We start from the raw sequence: 18,998 nt of genomic DNA on the forward strand, positions 1-18,998 counted from the left end.
CTCCACATTAAACTGGCAGTTAGAGGTGTGGGGTGCAGCCAATGTTTAATTCAATGGAATACTAGGCTATCAGTTTTTGTTTTCTGGTCATTTCTACATTTATGTATGAAAGAATAATGATATCGTAATGCTTTTGTATTAATGTAATGACAAATTAATTGATGAATTTTTTCCCCCTTAAAATCTTTAATTATGCACATATAGTCACAAAACAATATACATGCAAAAGCTTCTGTCGTGCTTGTCTCAGAGGTGGTGCCCTCTACTGCCCGCGTGGTGTCACAGCAGATGTGTACAGTGAAGTCTGGGAGTCTGGCAGTGGCTCTGTCAATCCACGAGCAGCGCTCAGCCCCGCAGCATCCTCTGTGCAATGCAGCACGACGAGCGGACGGGCTACTGATGTATCACTTAAGTTTTAAGTTACCTTGCTTTGTAGATCTAATTGCATATATAAACAGCGAATTATCCGGGACCTTTACATGCAAGATTTTTTCTCCTAAGGGTCCAGATACCGTATTTTAAACTAAATTTATGTTGGATATTTATGGAAACCTAAGGATTACCCACATCGAGAAGCTCTTTGTCTGTTTCGAATGGAACATTTTCAGCGTTTACATTTAGTGCGACTGAAAGACTCTGTTTTGTTTAATGCAGATGTTGTGTCATGGTAGGAAATCAACAACTGACAGTGCCCAAACCTTGAATAAGGTAAGCAAAAGCAGCCTGATGGTTCTCTTTATTGTAGACTATCACTGTTCGCAATTAATTTTAATTCTGTTATATTTTACATTACAATGTGTACGTAGTACACAAATAATGTTAGGCTAATGTTCCTGTAATCAATACTGTAGCAATAACTATAGGTAGCCAAAATAATTACACACTAAGTACTATTACTAGGCTATTACACAGTACTTACTAATGTAGTTCAAATGTAATATGTACAGTATAATGTAATTTAAAGTGTAACCTAAATGCATTATATTCATTGTCATATGTGCTAAATCAGTAGGTGACCCTTTGGTTGACAGTGCATGTTCACACAACTCTTCCCTTTCAGAGAGTGAGTGATCATGGCTTACACAGGGACGCAGAAGGCTCTGAAGAGTGATAAGTTAGATGAAGCTCAAGCTCTAGCCAAAAGCTGTGCAGGCAGACCAGACTTTCTCCCCTATGATGGACTGTCCATCTGCGCAACACGCAGCCATGGAAAGTGCTTCAAACTGCACTGGTGCTGCCATTTGGGCTGGTGTCACTGTAAGTTGGCAACTTGCAAAAATGCATTCTCTTCTCTTCTCTTCTCTTCTCTTCTCTTCTCTTCTCTTCTCTTCTCTTCTCTTCTCTTCTCTTCTCTTCTAAATAGCTTATACAGCAACTTTGCAGAATACTCTAAAATGCTGAGTACAAAAGAATAGAAAGAATTATTCCTTTGCAATAAATGGGACAGAGGTGCAGACGAATCATTAAAGCTCCCTGATACTTTGCTGTCTATCAAGGAAAAGGTGTTTAATTGATTAATACAAGCATAATTGTTCCTCTTTTTTAATAGAATTTAGGGCTTCAAATAAGAATTTTTTTTTAATCTAAACTATGCTTTGTGTGTCTGTTCACAATGCCTGTTTCTAATATTACTGTCACAGCTGTTTTGTGAATTGTTGTCATCAGAAACCTTTGTCTCTCATTTCATGGATGCTTTTTTTTGCATGCTCTCAGCATTTTGTGGTTTCAGTTGTACCTGAAAACGAGCTAGACAATTTCTTTGTAAGCAGTATGGTTAAGCCATGAATATCTCCCCAGAAATATCTCACTAGCACTTTTCAGTCTGACATTGCCCTTGAATTACCATAGGGTTAACCTTTACAGTTGCTTTATCAAAGTATACATTATCCCACCTGAACTTCACCTCTAGTCTGTAGTCTTTTTTAACTCAGCACTTATAAGCATATGCACAGGAAGTGTAAGTTTAGCAGGTCTCAAGTAATTGTGAAAGCTAGTTTCATTGTGCTTTAGGTAGGTAAATGACAATACTAAAACATTTAAGCTTTAGAACTGTGTGAACAGATCAAACCAAATTTAATGGCCTTGCATAACATTTTTGTCAAGGGAACAAAATGTTTTTCTTGTTTTTGGGTTCAGGCACCAAAACATAAAATAAATATTCCACAAAATGTACCTTAATTGTATTAACACTGCGCTTTTAGATTTTTTCTATATTTTTTAATCCCTGTTCTGACCGCTCGCCGTTCATGCCAGTATTAGATTTCTTATTCATTGAGGATTCACAGAGCATCCTTGGAGACACTGTTGTGGTTGTTTTTTTTTTTTTTAATGTGTATGTCTTTAATCAGTCAGTATGCCATGTGATAACAGCTGTAATCTTTCATTATTGCAGTAGACAGAGCATTATGTTAATGCATGCTCATGGTTTATTAGCAAGAAATCTTAGCTGTTGCTAAGCTGTTGATAGCTGTTGACTGGTTGAGCATTGTGAGAAGCATTAATGTACCATAAAATTACAACAAAGCTTTCTCACCCTTATATGTATTGTAAGTATGCATGTTCTACAAAAAAAATTTATTTGTAGAAATCATGGAGCTTTGTTTGCAGAACTGCGATCAGAAACTAAGTCTCTTCTCAACAAGCACAAATGATAAAATCTATTTACATGATGAATCCTATTGTTGTAAGTTCATCCCATGTGTGGCTCAGTTTCAGTTGGAGTACTCATCATTTTCTGGCAGATCTTTCCTTTTAATGGAGACGTATGTTTGAATAGATCCCATTTCTCATGGATAAATGCCATGCTTGTCTTTATCTTTGCCATTGATGAGATTTCAAGCCATGAATAGAGTGATGGGGCCACAGATGGGTCCCAATCTTGTCCTTAACCTGTCAGTACAAACTAATTTAAAGGTCAAAATCAGGAGTTATCAACCATTGAACCCCTTGGTGAATAAAGAGACAGGGGCCCCTTGTTTATATTGTATAGAATTGAGTGTTGGATTTTAAGGGATAGTTCACCCAAAATGAAAATTATCTCATTATTTACTCACTCTCATGATATCCCATGTGTGTATGACTTTCTTTCTTAACCAGAACACATTTGAAGAAAAATAGAAAAATATTTCAGCTCAGTAGGTCCTTAAAATGCAAGTGAATGGAGATTTATCTTTTGAAGCTCCAAAAATAATAGACAGTCAGCATAAACGTCATCCATATGACTCCATCGGTTAATGTCTTCTAAAACGTTAGCTTTTGGTGTGAAAAGAAATATTTAAGTCCTTTTTTTAACTCTAACTCTTCCAGGCAGGAGCGGTACGTGTGTGTGACATAATCGCATTGGCATTTGAAACACGCGAGAATGGAGGCACGTGAGTCACAGCCGGAAGAGCTGCGCTGTTTACAAGTGAGAAGGAGGAACAATTTTACTCAAAAAAGTGTGTTTGCGTGCTTATCCTGGATGTCTCAACCAAGTGGAGAAAATGAGATTACTTCGGTATCAACTCGATCACGTCACACGAGAGAATGCTTGGACTCCAACTTCTCGTGAACCTCACTGTTACGTTGGATTATAGTTCAAATATTTATCTTTTTCGAACCAAAAGTGATCATGTTGCTTTAGAAGACATTAATTTAAAAGCTGATGTCCTATGAATGATGTTTATACAGACTGTCTGTGATTTTTGGAGCTTCAAAATACAAATCTCCATTCACTTGCATTTTAAGAACCTACTGAACTAAGATATTTTTCTTCAAATGTGTTTTGGTGAAGAAAGAAAGTCATACACACCTGGGATATCATGAGGGTGAGTAGACAATGAGAGAATTTTCATTTTTGGGTGAACTTTCCCTTTAAGCCTGGCCTATAATAACATGCATATAATATATTAATATATTAATGTATTTACATTCTTTGTTATGATGCATTGCAAAGCTATTAGCTTATATTCTAATATGTGAGGGACAGTAAAACATTTAAATGGACTTTAGTTTTTTAACTTTAGCTTTTGTTGAAGTTAACTTAAACTTGTATTTCTTTTTAACACATATAATTGTTTTTTTACAAAACTTAGTTTGAGGTCAAACAACAGTTAGAAGCCCCCACCCCGAAGCACTGAAGTCTTAAAAATTCTTGAAAATACAGTGTTTACTGTGTTGTCTTGCTGTGCTGTGATAATCCCAATGGGACACCACTGTGTTATCATGCACATTGTGATGATATATTAATATAATATTAATATTGCTCACTGCCCTTAAAATAATAGATAAAGCGAACAAATTGCTTTGCTGAGTTTGACAGTATCCAGTTTCACTCTGAGTAAGTCCAGGGCTGTTGGAAAGAGCAGAGATTGTGAGAGTGGCGTCTGTGCTTTAGGCGCATATGTGCTGCTTAGAGATCTTATGTGGCCATGTGTGAAACATTGGGAAGGAAGCCTCCTGTTTCTGGCCCTGTGCCTGCAGCAGTCAAACATTGATTTCCTCTGTGAGCTCTGTTCTGGCTTGGAGATCCGGCCCTTTGTCTGACAGATTTATAAAACAATGAACCGACAGAAATCTGTAAATGAATGCCAAACCATATGAGTGGAACCTCTATTGTTGTTTGCACATGAGAAAAGCACAATGAAATAATTGTGTTCCGCACAGTCAAGACAATCGTCACCTCCTGCAATTTGTTTTATTTGCACTCTTCACAGGACATGTTTTGAATCTCATTAGAATGGAATGGGTTTGTTTTTGCTACTGCATTTGTTTTGTTGTCTTTCCTGTTCTCAGTAAGATATGTTTATTAAGTCCCCCTCATGCTTTTATTGCACAAATTGTATGAAAACTTGGGATTGCAGAAATTCTTTGCTTATAAGACTAGAAATTTGCTTGTGTTCAGTTATTTATTTCTTATATAGGCAATGACATTTGAAGTATTCCATGTCTTATGTTTGGAGTTGGCATCAGTTCATCCTCTGAAGTCCATCGTAATAGGCTGAAGTGATGTTTGGCTGGCACCGGCTGATATTAGTCATCATCACACCGTGACACGTAGCAGTGGAGTCCAACATGAAGCAGGAATCCAGCTGGTTCTGGTGACCTCAGGATAGGAGTCTCGAGGTTGAGACAGGGAAACAAAGAAAATAATATTAGCATAGGTGCCATTCAATTTATTGCAGAGTTATAGATCACGATCAATGTTTCTGGTTTCTAGTTCTGGTAGACTTAACTAAAGCAGCCTAATTGTGAGCTGAGTTAGGTGTACGCCTGACTAAATAGATGAGTCTTTAGTCTAGACTTAAACTGAGTGAGTGTGTCTGCATCTCAAACAGTGTTACAATGTTAGTTAGACTATTACATAGTTTAGGAGCCAAATATGAAAAGGATCTACCTCCTTTTGTGGATTTTGATATTCTAGGAAATATTAACTGGCCAGAATTTTGCGATCGTAATGAACGTGATGGAATATTGCGTGGTAGAAGGTCACTTAAGTACTGCGGAGCTAGACCATTCAAAGCTTTGTACGTAGTTAAAATAATTAAAAATGTATACAGAATTGAACAGGTAACCAATGTAACAATGATAAAATGGGGCTAATATGATCATATTTCTTGGTTCTAGTTAGCACTCTGGCTGCTGCATTTTGAACCAACTGAAGTCTATTTATTGATTTTGCTGGACATCCTCCCATTTTGTCTTGATGTCATGAATGCATGAATTCGTTTTTCGCATTAGCAACAGAAAGCATATGTCATAATTTAGCATTATTTCTTAGGTGGAAGAATGCTGTTCTACAAACATTGATAATTTGATTTTCAAAGGACAGATTGGTATAAAATATAACACCTAAGTTCTTTGCTGTTGAAGGCGATGTAACAGTACATCCATCGAGAGTCAAATTTGATTTTAACAGCGTATTTTTAGAGGGTTTTGGTCCAATAATTAGTACCTCTGTTTTGTCTGAATTGAGTAGAAGGAAATTTCTGGTAATCCAATCTTGTATTTCATTGATACACTCTGCTAATTTGGAGATTTGTGAAATCTAAAATTAGGTATTGTTGGGCATAACAGTGGAAACTTATCCCACGATTCCTGATAATATCTCCCAGGGGAAGAATATACAAGGAGAAAAGGAGAGGCCCTAAAATTGATCCCTGTGGCACTCCATACTTGACTTTTGTTTGGTTTGACAATTCCTCATTTACATATACAAAGTGGTAGCGGTCTGCTAAACAGGACCTAAACCATGCTAATGCAACAAATGCCAACATAATTATCTAGCCTATTCAAGAGAATATTCATGGCTTCAAATAAGCTGCCATGGTAGATTGTACAAACAGAAAGCTCAGTTTGTGCTTAGGCATGAAGATGATTATGGTCAATAACTGAAATTATGCATGCTTTTCTTTGATGCTGTACTTTAGGGTGGAGAGCATAATTTTTGTCCTTTCTGGCACAGAGCAGGAAATTTCAACTGACAAAGAGAGGAAAGAGTCATATTATTACAGCACCAAACGTGAGATATTTGACAGTTTCCATCTATGCGTTATTAAATATCATGTATAAATCTGTACTGGGGAAGCAAATGGGATGGGATGACCATTCATATTTTATCTCTGTAAAGCTGGCTCATGTATAATTCAGAGGATGCTTTTTTTGAGAAAGACAGCAAGTGAGTGTGTGTATGGTGTGTGTGTGTGTGTGTGTGTGTGTGTGTGTGTGTGTGTGTGTGTGTGTGTGTGTGTGTGTGTGTGAGAAAGTCTTAGACTGGAGACTTACTGTCAAAGGCCACAAGTGAGTGAGCAGATGTTGATGTGGGCCTTAGATAACAGGGGATTAGTGTTGTCATAGATGTCCTGATCACACCCCAACTGCATTCTGACAGATGTGCAGAACGGGAATGAGCTGTATACAGGGGCGGATAAAAATTTTTTTTCATGGGGTGGCAAGGTGGTGGCATAAAGGCTATTAGGGTTGGGAACACCAAAGCAAGCGCCCATGCCTAGTTCTTATGGATTAATGTACCAATCTTAAATCTCTATAAAACACATTAATAAGTTCTAAATGTTCCTTAGCTTGACATATAGACCTAGTGGTCTGAACTAAAAATCCCCTAATGCAGGCCAAATTGTTTTATTTTTGTTAAGTTTACCCATGGATGGAGAGTGCATGCATATCCCATGTTATTCTGCTTATAAAGTCCTGTTGACCTATCACCTTTGTAACAGCTGGAATAAGCCATTTGAAAGCGAACATTAACACTAAGTAAGGCCTAATAAAAACTAAATGACAATTGTACTGTGGGGGCAGTAATGTGAAACTCATGAATATTAATTATGTTATGCACATTAGAATATTCTTTAAATGACCTGTTTTGATAAACAGTCAATCTGAACGATTCAATCAGTCAAATAAATATTTCACATCATATAGTAATTTCATCTCTTCATCTGCCACTATCAGTCTTGGGATTTTGTTATTCAGTAGATGAACACACAGATGAGCACATTAATTAAGAACATAATTGGCTGGTCTTGTGGTGACTTTTTGCCTCTCGTTTTTAGAGGTCCTAATTCGCCCTAGGGGTTGCATAGACTAGTTTACTACAACTAACCTAGTCGATGCTGTCAGCCTGTAGTTGACTAGTTGCTCTCCACATGATTTATAAAAGGCATCTGTTAAACATACAGCTGGTGTGAAGCCCAGTGGCTCTGCACATAAAAGACGCAGTGGCTCAAATATAAGATGTGATGTTCTGTCTGACACAGTAAAAGACTCACATACAGAATGCTCTTCAGAACTGATGTTTGTTTACTGTCACTCAACAACACAACATATCAACAAAAATCATACTTAAATTGTAATACAATGACAGGATGGAGCCCATCCCCCTGCACACTGGATCCTATTGCTGTCCGTAAGCATATGGTTAAGTGGCTGCAAGAGGAGAGGGAGCCGCCTGCAGTTATATGTATTCCTGGTTAAACTAAATTTGTTCAGTTCAGACACTTATGTTAACTACATAATGTTGCACACTTTTAATAAAAAGGTGTTTATGAGGAGATAACATAATGTTTAATTTTTTTCCCCCATCCGATCTGTTCATATACAAAAAACATAAATGCTTATAATTTTCCCCTCAGTTGTCAAACTACTATGCACGTTTCCATGGAAAGCTATAGGACGCTACACACAGTCTAGTTGGCTATATGATGCCTGATAAAATTTTTGGTATGTTGATTTGTTTGTAATATATATAATTTCACCCAAATATAACTTTTTATAATAAACCAAGATTGCATCTGCATCTCTACATCAGAGATGTGGAACACATTTTTCTTTTCTATTCCTCCGAAAAAGAGCACGAGAGGAACGAGAGAACTGCTGACACTAAATTACACTAATAACAGCCACAATAGCACTCATCATAACATTCAAAATAACACATTCCAACAGCGGATCGCCAGTCAAAACCCATACAGATCAGATAAAATAGAAAGTCCTACTCAAGAACTGGAGATGTTTCAACTGGATTATACATATACCTGAGGAAAACAATTTCAAAAAGTGTTGAGGACATGTCTCATCAGTTCAGTGCTTTAGCCCACTACGCCACCACCACCAAGCAGGTCTGTGTTGTGGGAACGGTTAAGGCAGATAGAAATGAAAAAACCCCTACACAGTGTACATTTATTATTTATACATGGGGATACTAATACTGGGGTGTCAGATTCTTAGGGTGGCATTTGCCACCCGATGCCACCCTGGTAGATCCACCCCTGGCTGTATGGTGCCATCTGTCCAATACTCTCTGGAATTCTATGAGAATATATCAGAGAAGATCCAATCCACAAGTCACAGCAGTCCGCCTGCTCAACAACTATTGAATGTAAACAAACATGCACAGTCCTCATGCACAACCCAAAGAATGCGGAACAAAGATCCACCTTTATCAAACATGTTCATATGTGCTTTGAAATTCTCATCGATTTCTAATTTCAAAAATTCATGCATAAGATTTTCATGGTAAACTGGATTTTCCTTGCTTGGTTTAAACATTCTCTGACACATGTACAATCAGCACTGGTGCCCCCCAGGGATGTGTGTACTCCCCACTACTCTCCTCCCTGTATACCAATGACTTCACCGCTAAAGACCCCCCTGTCAAGCTCCTGAAGTTTTCAGACAACCCTACTGTCTTTGGACTCATCCAAGATGACGATGAGTCTGTATACAGAAATGAGGTTGAACGGCTGGCTCACTAGTGCAGTCAAAACAACCTGGAGCTGAAAACGCTCAAAACATTGGAGATGATTGTGAACTTTAGGAGGAGCACCCCAACATAGATCCCAGGGCTGGACTGGGAAGAGAAATCAGCCCGGGATTTTACATGGCAACTGGCCCAACTGTTCACGTGTTCGCTGTCCTTTTCTGCATATCGCGGCGCCATTTTGTGGTCCGTTCTGCATAACGCGGCGGATCATTGTTGCTTATCGAGGCACATTCGGCACGTTTTGCTTGGACAGATGAGAGGATTATGGGTTGCCCCCCTGCCCTCCCTTCAAGAACTGTACACTTCCAGAGAGAGAGAAAAGGGCTGGAAAAATCACTCTGGACCCCACTCACCCAGCCCTCTACATGTTTTAACTGTTGCCTTCTGGACGGCGCTACAGAGCACTGAGCACCATAAACTTCAGGGACAGGAACAGTCTTTTCCCTCAGGCTATCCATCTCATGAACAGTTAAAACTGCTCCATTGACCAATAATTATGTGCAATACACAGCTTTGTCTATTTATATTTATCAAATGTTGGGCCTCATGTATTCAGATATAAGACAAAGGCAGGCCTAACACAGTCGTAAAGCCTGACTGAGGCCTACACACACATTCATAAATCTTACTGATAAAAACCACGGCAAAATCAAACAAAGGGAGTCAAAAACAGACTACAAATCACATGAATCCTTGCTCAATTTACACCTATGTGTGAAATTTCAAAGGATCGAACTCTCAACTCCTATTGGATGAGGCGCATGACAGAACGCCCCTCAAACATGATGTCATCGGGAGTAGAAATACCTCTGAGAACCTTCTGGGCATTGCTTCCGGTGACTTTGCTTGCTGTGCGTAGATGCAGCTCATCGCTGCTCTCAGGTGTATCCTCGTTGCATAAGGAAGTAACGTACGACTTGAAACTGTGGCCAAATAATCTCCATCTCGCTGGACGATTTGAGATTACTCTGTGTTCCACCGAACACTCTAACGGATCCGAAGGAGACTGCCGAGTAGTCCGCAGCTTCATCCGTTTGACTGAAGAAGTGAAGAAAGAAGATTTCTCTTCACTCTTCAACATGTATCAAGGTTATTGCTTGTACAGTTTACGGACCACCGAGTCTGCTCATTGCTGCTAATAATACTCAAGGTATTAATGTAACGTACTGTTATCACAAATTCAATTTGTTGGACTGTTATGTATTTACTCCATTGCGGATGAGACCGGCACATTGAGTTTATCCATTAAAGAACTAAAGACCGCGGGACGGTTTCTAATCAATGTTCTATTGATTTTAATAATTGATAATTATCTTGATTATGATTTATTATTTCTAATAACCAAACCCACTCCTGAACGTAGCACACTACACCAACATACCATACCTCTTCTACAATACTGCCATATATATATGTGTAGAATACCTGGCACTAATGATATTCTGATTCTGACATTCACAATACAGCGCTCCCTTCCCAGTCCAACCAGATAATTTATCAAGGCAAAGGTCAAATTTATTTATAAAGCACATTTAAGATCAACATGAGTTGAACCAAAGTGCTGTACAATTAGTAAAGCAAAGTCATAGAACTCAATAAACATGATAAATAAATAAATAAAAGAAAACAATAGAATTATGACAGGGCTATAGAGTTACAACGCACAGAATAAGAAGTCAGGGTGTCAAGCTCTACTCAAGTTGAACACCAATGCGAAGAGGTGGGTCTTCAGCAGTGACTTAAACATTTCTAAAGTCTGAGCAGTCCATATATGGAAAGGTAAACTGTTCCATAGAGTAGGAGCTTAATTGTAGGAGTAAACCTGAAAAAAAGAAAAAAAAAACCTGTTTAAGAGAGAGGTGGATAAACTGGTGTAAAACTAAATTATAATATTATTGTTTTTGGTGTAAGAAGCCTTGACTAACATTGAAAGTGGACTGTTGTGGATTTTTTTTTTTTTTTTACTTTCTGTGAAAATAGTGTTACTGCATTGTACCATCTCAGTGGATTAAAGCATAACCATATATATATATATATACTGTATATATATACTGCATGTATTTTTTATTTTTTTATATCTGTGGCTATACTGTACAGTATGTGCTTAGGTTTTGGATTGCTAAAGTCTTATGTATTATGTAATGAAAATTAGATGAAATGAAATGAATTAGATTTTTGTCATAGCCTATGGTGGTGTGTGTGAGTAGTTCTCATTGGCATGTGACTGGAGGTCACAGGATTTTTGATAATCCATTTATGTGTGAGATACTGATGCCTGTGCTTTAATGAAAACAAAATAATTTCTTTGAAAAGGATGATTAAGTTCTGTCCATAGGCTGACATTCATACTGCAGCACACTGCAAGCTTGCTTAACATAATAAAGCATCCAGTGAATCAGCCTAAATAATTTTATTTATAAATGTATATATATATATATATATATATATATATATATATATATATATATATATATATATATACATTTATAAAACTGCATTTACTTTGGTCCCCTACAGGCTTGAGTGTGATGCATATTTCTGTTTTTTCTCAATGCCTCAGTTACACTTCCAAATAACTTTTTTTCTTCTTTGAAACACAATTTTTTTTTTTTTTAAGAATCTCTTTTCCATACAATTAAAAAAAAGGGTGTCTAGAGCTATCAAGCTCCAACATACCAAAAATAGCATCATAAAAATTAAAAAAGTCATATGGACAACAGAAATTGTTTATCAACACCATTTGAACTCTATGGTATTTAGTCAAGTGATGCAAGAACCAATGGCATTTGACTTCAGATGGCATTAAAGCACCAATTTTGCAGTCCATATGATTTTTTACTGGCCATTTAAGAGTATCAGAGGAGAGGAAGGTAATCAAAGAATAGCCAGTCTGATCCTCACACAAAGTTATCAAATGGCTTGGGAACATAGTGCACAAGTCTTTTATGTTCTATATGAAGGCATGAAGGTATATATACGTATATGTAGAGATAGATAGATAGATAGATAGATAGATAGATAGATAGATAGATAGATAGATAGATAGATAGATAGATAGATAGATAGATAGATAGATAGATTTTCAGTTTGAATATACTGGTGACTTTAGTGTAAGAGAGGTAATTAAATTTTAATGCACAAGTTTTGAAGTGCTTTCTGCTAGGCATGCAGTTAAAAACAGTCTCCTATTTTATGTCTTTACAGGTAAATATGTGTACCAGCCCATGACCAGTGTTGGTCAGCTACCCAGCACACCTGTGCCAGCCGCTCCATCTGACTGCACCGACACCATTGATCTGTCCATCTCCCTGACAGAACGCTTCCTCCGGATCTCGCCCTGTTTCCTGCCTCCAACCTACCCCGAGTCCCCCAAATACTGCAACATTGCTGAACTGTTTATTGATGACTACATTGTCAAATGCATCAATGGCAAGATGTGCTATGTTCAGCGGCCCCCAGTTCACATGGAGGCCCCTCCCACTCCACCTCCAGCCTATCCCATTCCACAGAAGGAGCATGTTGAAGATAGGCAGACTGTTGATATTGTTAAAGGACCTAAACCTGTGGATACTGTTAAAGGACCTAAAATGGTCCACTGCTCTTCGCCCTCCAGCTCAGAGGACTCAGGGATCAATGCTTTGCGAGGACACTATCTGGAGTCCTATGAAGAAGAGTCTGAGGAAGAGGATGTTCTTAGCACAGATGGAAACTCGTGTCCAGAAAGTCTGTGGGACCAGGATGAATGCACCCTGCTGTCCCCTTCCAAATCCACTGTTGAAATTATTGAAAACATTGAAACTACAGTGTGACACAATTCACATTCAAGACTTTCTTTGAATATTTGCTCTCTCTCTGTTCTTTTCACATCTCTCTCACTCTCATTGGGTTTATTAAAATATGTAGAGGAAAATGCTACACCTTTAATGACTTTACAGGTTACTGGAGTTTTTACTTGCTCTGCTAAACTTTAATCTACACATCAACTCTCAATTGGTTTCATTCACTTATTGTTTGTATGTCCATATTTGTGTGAAAATCCTCTGTAAAAAGTTTTCACACAGAAATCATGATTCAGAAATATGTTTTTTTTTTTATATTTGAACCGACTTAAACCACATGTGTGCAAAAATCACAGACTGTTAGTGGAATTAGAAACATGGAATGTGATAAGCTGAAATGACCCTACAATATCTCTTAATTCAGAGTAACAAAAATGATGTGCATTATGGCTCAATCTGGGAAAGGTGCTGCATAAATTTGCAGCCAGCATACAGTTGGTGTAGTATAGTGTAGACCCATATACAAGATGTTAATAATGTTTCAGCTGGTTTTGAGAATGACCCTTTTGACCCACTGTTAGGTCTCACATGTTTCTCCATTTGAGGTTGATTTCTACTATGCTATGACTATGAAAAACAATTTTGGTCATATGTTTTATCTTAAGAAATGACACACCTGGATCTAAACCTGCTTTTCCAAACTCTAGCTCTATTCAGACAGGTTTCGTTTTCCATACATACTGTACAGTATGTCTATAAAGTAATTGCTGCTGCAGATGTCCGTCATTTTACTGTAGATCCATATGGGATAGGCAATGTCTGAAGAAATTGCTGAGATGGGCGTGCCTTCGCCAGAACTAGTGATGTCAGATTTGTGAATGAATCACTCTGAGTCGGGTCTTTTCAATGAATTAGATTAGCTTACTAGCAAAACAGCCTGAAACGACCCGCAATTCAGTCAGAACCATTTGGACAGTTCACGCGTGGACTTAATCGTTTGAAGCTGTTTCTCACTCAATAAAACAGTAATGGCATGCTTTTGAAGATGGAGAACAGAAAAAATGCTGGGTGAAGCATTTTGTTTCAATGGATTTCATTTACATGCAATCCATTGAAACAAAACCTGCAAATGCATCCTATCTTTTGTCAACGATGAAGAAGGTCATGTGCCTGTACAGCCTGTGGACGACTCTGTACTGCAGGTAAAGACATATTCCTACCAAATGTGTATTAAAACTTACAATACACAAAAGCCCTGTAAGATACCAAAAATTGCAGTAGAATTACCTTGTTTATTGGACATGTACCTTGGAGCTCCATGTAACTACCATAGTATATTATCAAAGTAACATGGTTTTACCATCTTTTTCCTTCACAACTATACTGTGACGGCATGTGCTCCTCAAGAAAGTTTTAAAATAATGCTTCCAAAGTCACCAGAATTGAGTACTTTGGTGTTGTTTTTTAAAAAAAAAATGCCCCTGGACCCTGTTGTTGTAGTAAAACATAGCCTAATAAAGCTCTCCCATGCCACCATAAGAGACAGGTATATCGATTTATAACATCTAGAAGACAGTACATTTAAAGCAGCATTTCACTCATACTGCACTGCAGACTTTCCACTCTATGTTGTTCAGAAGCAAAGAATAAAGACCAAATGGAGTATTCCTCAGAGGCTGTAAGGATGCAAGCTTCCTTTTCAGTAGATAACTGATTGATTTCCTCCCCTGCTTGGTGTCATATTTCTTTAGCATCCTGTCTGACATTGCATTTAAAAGACAGCCGAGCTGCTTAGTCCACTCTTGTGTGTAAACATCTTTTGTATTTGAAACTAATTGGTTGTGTCACAGACTCTATCAGTCTAATAGTTGGACCCAGACTGAATGGCATTAATTATACAGAAACAACATGCATGCAATCTTTATTACCATTTGACATGTATTGCCCCCAGTATCAATTTATGTTGCATAAACAAAGGAAAAAAGTAATCAGAATGCAAAAGAGCAGATTCACCCTCTTGGTTTCCCAGAATCATTTTGCATGTGTCCTTTTCTGCGTTGACATATTCTTCTGAAAATATGAATATTTAAATGCATAAGCCCATAGCAGAGTGAGCACACACACTGAGTCAGCTCAATGAGACCACACACACACACAGAGACCCATACACTAAATTATTCGCTACCTCTTAATCTGACTGTAATCGCGTGAGCAGACCCCTGCCACAGAACCTTCTGATGTGCGAGAGGACAAACATATTTTCTCATCTGTTTCAGGAAAATTGTCTCACTGAAAATCAAGCCACTATATGACCGAAACTCACCAATAGTTCAACTGATAAACAGCGCCACAGTCTGTGGCCATGTGCAGACCTCTGTGGGAGATCTGGGTTTGATAAGTTCCATAACTGCCTCTGAGTCACCCTGCAGAGCCCTCCACAGTGCTCCCTCTGTAAAATATTCATTGCTTTGCTCTTCTCCTCTAAGATTTTTTTTGGGGTTGTGTTTTTCCTTCAAAGTAGCCCTCACTCTATAGTCTATTTAGTCATGAATTTTACCAACAATTCACAAACAGTACTTAGGAAATAAAATGTACAGGTTCACATTTACAATGGAAATTAAGAGGAATGTTAGTGAATTGTATGGATGCTGATGAGAAAAACAAAACAAAACTGAAAATGTTATTTGAATGTTTTTGATATTGTACAGTATGAGGTGGCCTGTGCTTTTAATGGCTGGCATCATTTATTTCTCATGAATTGACAGTGACACAGAGGTTTATTGCTGTGTTTGTGTTATTAGGCCTCCCAGGTGGTAATGCATTCATAATAGTATATGTGTCATGGGTGTCTGGTTGAAAATGACTTAATCTGTCAGATGAGACCATGAATCTGATTAAGGTAATAGTCGTGAAGTGTTGAGTTCTGTCTGTCTCTCTATTCATTATGGCCTAAAGAATTCTGACCCTTTAGAATTTTGAATAACCAACAATAAAAGAAAGAAAAGAAACTGACACATTAATCTCCAGAAATGTATAATCCACTTGCATTTTTACTGGCTCCAAGCAAGTACTTTAACCTGAGAATTAAAAAAAACACAGCTTTACATTTTCTGAGGCCAAAAAGGAAGAAGAAGAAAAAGACAATTAAAAGAAAAACATACATACACCGGGAGTTATAAACAATTTAGCTAATCCAATATCGTCATCCAAGCTCCAAACTTCTCAACTTGTACAAACAATTAAAAAAAGTTGTTATTAGGTATTTTTATAGGTGCACTCAGTATTTTCCCCTCATTAAATATGTTTTATACAAAGATATGAATAGTATTTATGGAAAATAGAATAATGTATACTCACCTGAGATGAAGATTTTAGTCTTTTCAGGAACCTAATTAAAGCTGTTACCTAATTTTATTTTACATGGAGTAGGTCCCCTCATACGGGCTGCCATGTTGGTTTATCTCACTTTATCTCAGTAACCTCAGGATTACTCGTGGTGGATTGCCCACTCCATCTATGAGAAAATTCCACACTTGTAGCTTGCAGATTCCAATTGTTCTCAGCAGTTTACTGAAGAGATACCCAAAATAGAGTGATACAAGTAGGATTAATATTAGTCTAGGCTGGCAGGAGCAGTCTATCACCACAAATATGGGGCAAAAGATTTGCATTCTGCTTTTAACAGGAATGTAAATTTTTTAGAAACCATCACCTTGATGCAAAATAATTGCATCAGAACTACCTTAACCAGCATGAATAACTGTTTGTTGTCATTGTGCAATTTTTACTTTGTTACTCTGTGTAGCAAAACTTAGGAAGTAATATTGTTTCTGTGATTTTACATAAAAAAATTGAGCAATACAATAAGGAGTATAATTAGGGTACATTCAGGAACATTGGGTAATGTACTCCTTGGGTCTTTGTTGCCATGTGATGAATTCGCATTTGTTGGTCTAAATGTTGGGTGACAATGACAGTTAATATGCACTACGCATATGAGTATACCATTTGCAAATGTGGTAACAATTTTTAAATATGTCTTGAAGCTGTACATTAGGATTGTAAGGAGGTAAAGGTAGAGCCAGCCATAAAGCATGCAAATGTGGAGTCTCTCTCTCTCTCTCTTTCTCTCTCTCTCTCTTACTCTCTCCTTACCACTCTTATTTCTCATATCCAAAACTGAGCAATTTTCTCCCCCATTCAATATATGGAAATGAAATGGTAACAAATCCTGGCAGACGCCATCAAACTCTCGAGGGAGTTGAATATGGCAGACTCATTTGTGTTTGAATGGGCGAGTGCAGTGGGGGAAAAGGTGTGGGAGGGGCTGGGCTGGCAAACAGAGCTCTGCTGATGAACTGTCATGTAAACTGGGCTGTAGACTTTGCAGATGAGGGCTCAGCAGATGGTTTTCCACATTACAGGGAGTCAAGGATGTGTGCCACCCTGACCTGGAATATGGCACGCTGGGCGGTTCTCCCCTCTCGTCACCTCTCCGCCCTAAGGCAGTTGTCATGAGAAAGAGCAGTATGCTCGACTGGCGGGGAATACTGATGGCTTTGTGCTGATTAGTGGAAGGCTATTGTGGCTAGATTATGTTTTTTTGAAAGATATGCTAAGTGCTTGTTTTGGTGATGTGGTTTGTGTGCTTTTATAGATTGGCAGATGTGGGGTGAATCAGGGATAGAGCACTCTTAGTCATAAATGCCATGAATCTCATCACTGTAAAGGCAAACAAATGATTCTGCAGGAGAAATGGTCTGTGTTAGGAGATGATAGAGAGCAGTGAACAAATCCTCTGTGCACTCAGTTAATGAGCAGTTATTTTAGTTCAACCATTTTTCAGCATCTCAGCAGCTCTGTGCACTTTCAAAAACCATGCAGAGTTAATGATTTTCATAATTTCCCCTCAAATAAATAAGAAAGAAAGCCCATGGCAAAATGTTTTAAACCATATTTGGTCGCTGTGTTTGCCTCTACTCAGCTTTCTGTGGAAACCAAAACACGATTTGTTCAATGCAACTAGTCAGTTTAACTAGATTATTAAATAAAATGTTAAAATAAACCAGTCATTATTTAAGAAAAGTAAAAATAAAATTGATTTATATTAAAATGTAAAAGTCAGTTTTATATAAATCTTATAAAAAATGCATATTCATTTGATAGAAAATAGAAAAATAAGAAACAAAAAGAGTAAAAATAACAGCTAACCAAATATAACTGATTACTACTTAGTAGTTAGTATTTATTAAAATTAAAGGAATATTCCGGATTCAATACAAGTTAAGCTCAGTCGACTGCATTTGAGGCATAATGCTGATTACCACAAAAATGTATGTTGATTGTCCCTCCTTTTCTTAAAAAAATATAGCAAAAATTGTTTCAGTTACAGTGAGGGGTGTCAAGCTCGGTTCCTGGAGGGCCACAGTCCAGCAGAGTTTAGCTCCAACCCTAATTAAACACACCTGAAGTAGCTAATCAAGGTCTTGAGGAGTGCTTGAAGATTACAAGGAGGCATTTTGGAACAGGGCTGTGGCCCTCCATGAATTGAGTTTGACACCCCTAACTTACACGGTTGTGCCTTACTGTAACCTCATTGAAAATAATTTGTGTAGTAATAAACATTATGCCACAAATAATGTAGATTTGAAGTCATTTGAATTATCATAGTAGCCTAATGTGACAGTGTCCCTGTATCTGACTATAACATCTGAGCCTACACCTCACACTCCTCACCACCAGAGGTCACTGTCTCCTGAGCTCTAAGACTGAGTAATTAATTGGCCAGCCTTTCGACTATTATTGAAGGGGCTGTGTGTAGATGGGTCCTGTGAGAAAGTGAATCAGTGAGGGATATGCGAAGCGCTGGCTGGAGAGGCGTGGCCTGGGCTGTCTGCGGCTGCTCCACGTCAGGCTGAGGCTGGAGAAGGGGAGGTGGCATGCTGCCCCGCCCATAGGTAATT

General features: G+C 38.0%; 1 protein-coding gene across 1 annotated transcript; it reads left to right on the plus strand.

Moving 5' to 3' along the window:
• Window positions 1–350: 350 nt before the first annotated feature.
• On the plus strand, window positions 351–16,034 carry LOC127658654 (UPF0524 protein C3orf70 homolog B-like). Its single transcript, XM_052148042.1, has 3 exons — window positions 351–708; window positions 1,061–1,257; window positions 12,461–16,034. Exons 2-3 carry the CDS (start codon window positions 1,074–1,076, stop codon window positions 13,063–13,065), a joined length of 789 nt encoding a protein of 262 aa, XP_052004002.1. The 5' UTR covers window positions 351–708; window positions 1,061–1,073; the 3' UTR covers window positions 13,066–16,034.
• The last annotated feature ends 2,964 nt before the right edge of the window (window positions 16,035–18,998 follow it).

The sequence above is a fragment of the Xyrauchen texanus genome, chromosome 18, assembly GCF_025860055.1.
Source record: "Xyrauchen texanus isolate HMW12.3.18 chromosome 18, RBS_HiC_50CHRs, whole genome shotgun sequence".
In the NCBI taxonomy this organism is placed as follows: domain Eukaryota; kingdom Metazoa; phylum Chordata; class Actinopteri; order Cypriniformes; family Catostomidae; genus Xyrauchen; species Xyrauchen texanus.